Here is a 7,318-nt window from a genome sequence, read left to right on the forward strand (position 1 = left end):
GAAAATACTCTTCAAATAATCCCCCCCAACAAACCAACTCTTACCAGGGTCATCAATGAGGTCAATGAAATCAAAACACAATACAATTTCTCAATTTCCCCATTTTATGGCTATAGACTCAACTATTAAATAATTACAGAACATGTCTATGACAATAGTATAAATGACAAGACAAACAGAGATAAGACATGGCATTTTTTTATCTAAGCATTAGAGAATCATCTTAGTGAAAGTAGCTGTAAGGAATCAACAACATAATATTAAATCATTATGAAATATAAATCATTCATTTTGTCTTGAGGTCTCTTCATGTGTGAATGTGATAGAAAAATGTGCTTTGGCCCAGTAATTTAGGAGGAAGTGAAGAAGGTACTCAATGAGATGAACATCTCATGAAGACGGGCCGTTATTGGTGAATCCAGTTGGGTTTTTGGACTGCCAGCGCCACAGGTCCTTACCTTGGAAGACATTATCAGAGGCATGACATTATTACATTTTAGTCATTTAGCAGAAGATAATTTATCTTATCCAGAGTAACTTACAGGAGCAATTAGGGTTAAGTGCCTTGCTCAAGGGCACATTGACAGTTTTTTACCTAGTCGGCTCGGAGATTAGAACCAGCAACTTTTCGGTTACTGGCCCAACGCTCTAAACAGCTAGGCTACCTGACGCCCCGTATTATTATTATACATTATGCTCTATGGAATCAGGATTGTGCATTGTGCTGAGGACTGGGGCTGTCATGGTGTGTTGACAAATGATGTATAAACTCAGAGTAACAGTAAGTGGTAGGTAGTTCAATAAAGGTTTACTTACACATTCTCTCCAGGTTGAAGTCAGCTTTCCAGCCCAGCTCTTTCTCAGCCAGACAGGGGTCAGCATAGCAGGACGCTACATCTCCTCCTCGTCGGGGGGCAATCAGGTACATGATCTGTGGCAAAGACAATCACAACAGTACAACCACTCCCACATGAAACGGTTTGTCTGAAATTAGCGGTCAGACAGGTATCGCTTGAAGTAGCTGCTTTCTACACATGAAGACCTAAAAAGGATTCCATTCCCAGTAATTAAGAAGTAATAAATATAAAATACAGGAATACTGATGGATGAAGGCTCTGAAGTTTTTAAAAGAGGGTTAAGTCACTCACCTCTATCCCTGAGGCCTTCTCCATAGCCTTTACCATCTGGAGCACAGAGTAACCTGTTCCTGTTCCTAAGTTATACACCTAGAGGGAGATAAGGGGAAAATGTCACGTTTCTATAAGACAATGGATGAGAAAAGAGCAATTGTGAATGAATGAGGAAAGACAGGACACATGAAACATGTAACAGTGGGGTCAGGTAAGCCAGCCTATATACTGTACTTTGCATCCACAATTGTCCTTCAGTTTCTTGAGAGCAGCTATGTGTCCTTTGGCCAAATCCACAACATGGATGTAATCTCGCACCCCTAAAGAGAAGAAGGATTATTCACAATTGGATGCATTTCTGTAAAATAAATATGATTTGACATTTACCATCAGACAAGGTTATGACTGATTGATTTAAAACAGCATTGAATAGAATTCAATGTCAATCAAACCTATTTTTTCTTTAAGCATAAAGTCAGTCATCATTACCTGTTCCATCAATAGTGTCGTAGTCATTCCCAAACACATTGAGGTGTTTTCTTCTCCCAATGGCAACCTGGGTTAGAGAAGAGAGAGCCACAGCACCTAAAGTTAAGTCAATTATACTCAACAAAAATATAAAAATGCAACATGCAACAATTTCAAAGATTTTACCGAGTTACAGTTCATAAGGAAATCAGTCAATTTAATTAAATTCATTAGCCCCTAATCTATGGATTTCACATGACTGGGAATACAGATATGCATCTGTTGGTCACCGATACCTTAAAAGAAATGGGCCTCACAATGGGCCTCAGGATCTCGTCATGGTATCTCTGTGCATTCAAATTGCCATTGATAAAATGCACTGTGTTTGTTGTCCGTAGCTTATGCCTGCCCATACCATAACCCCCGATACCATGGGGCACTCTGTTCACAACCTTGACATCAGCAAACCACTCGCAAAACACGACACCATACACGTGGTCTGCGGTTGCGAGGCCGGTTGGATGTACTGCCAAATTCTCTAAAACGAGGTTGGAGGCGGCATATGGTAGAGAAATGAACATTCAATTATCTGGCAACAGCTCTGGTGGACATTCCTGAAGTCAGCATGACAATTGCATGCTCCCTCAAAACTTGAGACATCTGTGGCATTGCGTACACATGTGTAATGATCATGCTGTTTAATCAGCTTCTTGATATGCCACACCTGTCAGGTGGATTGATTATCTTGGCAAAGGAGAAATGCTCATTAACAGGGATGTAAACTAATTTGTGCACAACATTTGAGAGAAATAAGCTTTTTGTGCATATGGAACATTTCTGGGTTCTTTTATTTCAGCTCATGAAACATGGGGCCAACACTTTACGTTGCTTTTATATTTTTTGTTCAGAATACAAAACTACATCCCGGTGAAAAGAACAGAAATTAGAAAAGCAATAGTTGGAAGTGGGATACCACATCATTCATGGTGGATAAACATTATTTGTGGTTACCTGGGCGACATAGGGCAGCAGGTTGTTGGGGATGCCCTGAGGGTCTTCTCCGATGAGCCCAGAGGAGTGAGCCCCAATGGGGTTGAAATACCGCAGCAGCACCGCGTTCCAGTCCTGGGAATACATTAAGTAGTATGGGCATTATTATCATTATACACATTGTTATACAAACTGTTATTCAGGACATCTATCATGCATGGGATGTATGTGACCAATGGTCAGGGTGTGTGTTGAAGAATAGAGAGCCTGGGGTAGGTACAGTACCTTCTCTGCCTTACACTGGTCCATAATCATCTCCTCTATGAAGTACTTGGTCTTGCCGTAGGGGTTGGTGCACCCCCCAACAGGGTGCTGTTCGTCTATGGGAAGCCGCTGGGGGTCTCCATACACCGTGGCTGAGCTGCTGAAGACCAGATTGCGCACGCCATGAGTCTGCATCACCTGGGAGACATGCAGATGCACACACACACGGACAGCAGCCGTTGAGACAGCAATCTAAAGCACACACGCTTCAGCATACAGACTAACATCCCGAGGTTGGTTGAGATTATTGCAAGCAACATGTAAACATTAGTAGCTGGTCATAAAGTAAGACACAAGAACAGTGCTACAAAGTTATAAAATCAATACACACCGGCACCCATGCACTTAGGTAGCAGTTCTCGGAAAGCAGCCATTACAGAATAGGTCACATTAAATGATGCAAGGCAAGCTGAGATTGAGGTGTTCTAACTTACCTCAAGCAAGTTCATGGTTGCAGTGAGGTTAACCTGATAGTACCTCAATGGCTGATCAACTGACTCACCCACCGCTTTCAGACCAGCAAAATGCATTACAGCACTGAATGAATGCTGTTAAGACATTAAGACAGAGACAAACAAATAAACACTTAATAAAGACAAAGGTGAGTGATGTCTTGAGCAAAACTCATCATAGGACCAGGAGCTGTCACGGACCACATGACCTGAAGAGTAAAACTCTGGTGCCTAGTTAAAGCAAATGCATTGGAACACTGTTCAGCAGGGATGAGTGTAGTTTCTAACCTGTTTGAAAAGCTTCTCCAAGCCTGGGCGGTCCAGCAGGTCCAGCTCATGGAACTCAATGCTGGTGTTCAGGATCTTCTCTATCCTCCGCAGGCTCTCAGGGACATCTCCTTCTCCTCCATAAAACATCAGGATGTGGAACAATGATCAACACATATGCATGTGCACACACACACACAGAAACACACCTTTACTGTAACTGTTCTCACCCAAAACAAACAGTAACTGTCAAACAGATAACGTGCGTTACATCACTTTCACTCTCAAAGTTACGCCGGGCAAACTAAGGACACTTACCTCGGACAGCATTGCTGAAGTTATCTATGACCACAGGGCAGAATCCTGCGTCAATCAGTTCCACCACACAGTGGCTGCCGATGTAGCCTCCTCCCCCAGTCACCAGGACCTTCTGTGCCATCCTGAATGCCTGCCTTACAAAGACAGAACACATCACACAACAGCAACACACATGACAACAACATTAGTGGACACAGCAACATACTAGAGACGTGCTCAGATCTACCTTATTGAATTCCTAAGGGAAAACAAATGCGGAGGAGCATGTTTTATGATGAACAACTCATGGTGTGATTATAGGAATGAACAAACCCTTAAGAGTTTATGTTCCCTGCTTATCTTGTGTAATTTCTCCCGGTGTACATATGTATAGATTGCATTTGATTAATGCTACAGTGCTATTAGGCTTGCTAAATCAGATTTGACCCACCATTCTTAATTTCTTGTATTTTTTCCCATACATTTGAATTGTTTGACATTTTAATGCATTGTTAGGAGCTACACTGAACAAAAATATAAACCCAACGTAAAGTGTTGGTATTACAGACAGAGGAGTATTTCTGTCTGTAACAAAGCCCTTTCATGGGAAAAACTCATGATTGGCTGGGCCTGGCTCCCCAGTGGGTTGGCCTGGCTGCCAAGTGCTGGGCCTATGCCCTTCAAGGCCCACCTATGGCAGAACCCCTGCCCAGTCATGGAAAATCCATAGATTCGGGTCTAATGAATTTATTTAAATTGACTGATTTCCTTATATGAACTGTAACTCAGTCAAATCTTTGAAATTGTTGCATGTTGCGTTTATATTTTTGTTTGTGCTGTAACACAAACTGTGTACACAACCAATAAACTTTGATTTGATCTAACTTTCATTAGACTGTAATAGTATTTCAGGAACAGCCCAGGTTACCTTTTGTCTAAGAGAGCAACCCATAAAACCTGGAGGGCTTGTCAAGCTAGGATTTTTTAAAGAGGTATGCGGTTTGACGATTCAATTTCAGTCCCCCACCCCACCCAGTCCCACGTCACCATTCAGTGCACCTGTTTGACCAGGATATAGAGGATGAAAAGATAACATTGGTGCAGTAAAGAGAGGCTGCGTTCGAGAGGATAAAAAACATAATGTATCATGGGTAAATTGTGACTGACTGACCAATCTACAAACCTATTTATAACTTTACATCATAAATAACTACTCATTATTATTTGTAGATCTGTCAGTCACAATTTACCCATGAGACATTACGGTTTAGATCCTCTTGAACACTGCCAGTGTCCCTAATATCAGATTACACTGTAGTTGCATTGAACATTATCTGCAATATGACTGATTCCTGGCCTTTTTTTTGTGCATTTCCTGACATCAAGGAGACACATCAGCATAATCAGTCAGTTATAAAATGTCATTGGACTGCTATGTTATGCTTGACTCTCTCAATCCTGTCTGTAATAAGTCATCAGCCACTAAAGTCTTAAGTCCATTATACAGCTTAAAGCGGCAGTAAACAAGTAAACATTCATTCAACTCTTCTGATTTTAGTTATTGCTAAGCTGTCATCACTGGATAAATCCTAACACTGTCATTCATCCAGAAAATCATTCATGAATGAAAATACTTACTTGTACGTCCTTTACACCAAATGAATTGTATTCGAGGGAAGGAAGACGTCCGAAGAATATAGGAGTGTGTAAAGGACTGCTTAGACAGAATTAAGCTATCACCTGAAACAAGGGACGTCTCTCCCTGTCCTGTTTGGACATATTTCTTGCTTCCTGTTCAGAGAGCTACGTGGAGCTGTGTTAAGTCAAAACAAACAGATACTACATCCGGTAGCGTATGTCTGTTTTTTTTCTCAAAATAAAAGCCATGTTTTCTGTAATGAATAATATTCACTTTTTTGTGCCTCCTCCTGACTATTTAAGCAGATATTCCTGCAGTAGAGCTTTCTCTTCGTGGAGACTTAAGATGTTATAATTCTATTATCAGAAATTATAATATTTGACTTACAGAAATACTGTCTATTTTCTATTTATCAGAGAGGACTTTTACTTTTGTAAAGTCACCCGGTTCAGTTAGAAAATCTACGGACCACTTGCGCTAACTTCCTGGCACTGATACGCGAATGGCATCAAACAAGGAAGCCTCACATGCTCCGACGTCAGAAATCACTCGATGGAAACCACGCCTTTGACTATTAGACAGTACAGTGACTGTGGTGGCAGAGAGCTTGGGGCACTACTGGCCAGTGGCCAGATGCACCTATCTATGCCCACATTTAAGGCATGGAAACTTCAGAAAAAAAGTCAAACAATTCAACCCTTCCTCTCTCTCTCTCTCTCTCTCAATTCAATTTCAATTTAAGGGGCTTTATTGGCATTGCCAAAGCAAGTGAAGTAGAGAATAAACAGAAGTGAAATAAACAATACAAAATGAACTGTAAACATCATACTCATAAAGTTCCAAAAGAATAAAGACATTTCAAATGTCATATTATGTTGATATACAGTGTTGTAACGATATGCAAATAGTTAAAGTTCAAAATGGAAAATAAATACAAATAAATATGGGTTGTTCTTCACTTGTTGCCGTTTTCTTCTGGCATCAGGTCACAAATCTTGCTGCTGTGATTGCACACTGTGGTATTTCACCCAATAGATATGGGAGTTTACAGGTTCATCTCTCTGTACGTGATGGCTTTGTTATTGAAGGTTTGGGAATCGCTTAGTTTTAGGTGGTTGTAGTGTTCAACAGCTCTTTACTGGATTTTTATAACTAGCGGGTATCAGCCTTAATCTGCTCTGCATGCATTATGTGGTGTTCTACGTTGTACACTGAGGATATTTTTTCAGAATTCTGCATGCAGAGTCTCAATTTGGTGTTTGTCCCATTTAGTGAATTCTTGTTTGGTGAGCGGACCCCAGACCTCACAACCGTAAAGACCATAGGTTCTACAACTGATTCAAGTATTCCAAGCCAGATCCTAATTGGTATGTCAAATTTGATGTTCCTTTTGATGGCATCAAAGACCCTTCTTGCCTTTGTCGATCAGATCGTCTCTAGTCTCTCTCTGTCTATTTCTCTCACGCACGCACGCACGCACGCACACACACACACACACACACACACAATACATTTATAAGCTTGTTGATGCTCTCCCCAATGGGTACACACTGATAGAATCAATGTTGTTTCCACGTAATTTCCATGAAATTACATTGAACCAATGTGGAATAGACATTAAATTGACATCTGTGCCCAGTGGGTCTTCGCTAATGAAACACGAACCCTCAAGGCAGAACAATGCCTCTTTGTTTGTAGGCCTAAAACAATTTCTTTAACAAATAAGAATAAAAAACATGTTTCAAAATTGC

General features: G+C 40.9%; 1 protein-coding gene across 1 annotated transcript; it reads right to left on the reverse strand.

Annotated features, from left to right (window-relative positions):
* Nucleotides 1–83: 83 nt before the first annotated feature.
* On the reverse strand, nt 84–5,730 carry LOC120059869 (UDP-glucose 4-epimerase-like). Its single transcript, XM_039008924.1, has 11 exons — nt 5,567–5,730; nt 3,950–4,083; nt 3,653–3,768; nt 3,347–3,460; nt 2,874–3,050; nt 2,610–2,723; nt 1,620–1,686; nt 1,365–1,450; nt 1,149–1,226; nt 817–931; nt 84–458 (listed from the first exon to the last, which is right to left on the reverse strand). Exons 2-11 carry the CDS (start codon nt 4,068–4,070, stop codon nt 391–393), a joined length of 1,056 nt encoding a protein of 351 aa, XP_038864852.1. The 5' UTR covers nt 4,071–4,083; nt 5,567–5,730; the 3' UTR covers nt 84–390.
* Nucleotides 5,731–7,318: the final 1,588 nt, after the last annotated feature.

The sequence above is a fragment of the Salvelinus namaycush genome, chromosome 15 (genome assembly GCF_016432855.1).
Source record: "Salvelinus namaycush isolate Seneca chromosome 15, SaNama_1.0, whole genome shotgun sequence".
NCBI lineage: Eukaryota > Metazoa > Chordata > Actinopteri > Salmoniformes > Salmonidae > Salvelinus > Salvelinus namaycush.

Excerpts from the sequence above, each read along its gene's own strand:
- LOC120059869 (XM_039008924.1), bottom strand. The coding sequence starts at position 4,070 with ATGGCACAGAAGGTCCTGGTGACTGGGGGAGGAGGCTACATCGGCAGC. Across the intron at positions 3,051-3,346 it reads CAACCATGAACTTGCTTGAG|GTGATGCAGACTCATGGCGT; the intron begins GTAAGTTAGAAC and ends CATGTCTCCCAG. Across the intron at positions 1,687-2,609 it reads TGCTGCCCTATGTCGCCCAG|GTTGCCATTGGGAGAAGAAA; the intron begins GTAACCACAAAT and ends TCTCTAACCCAG.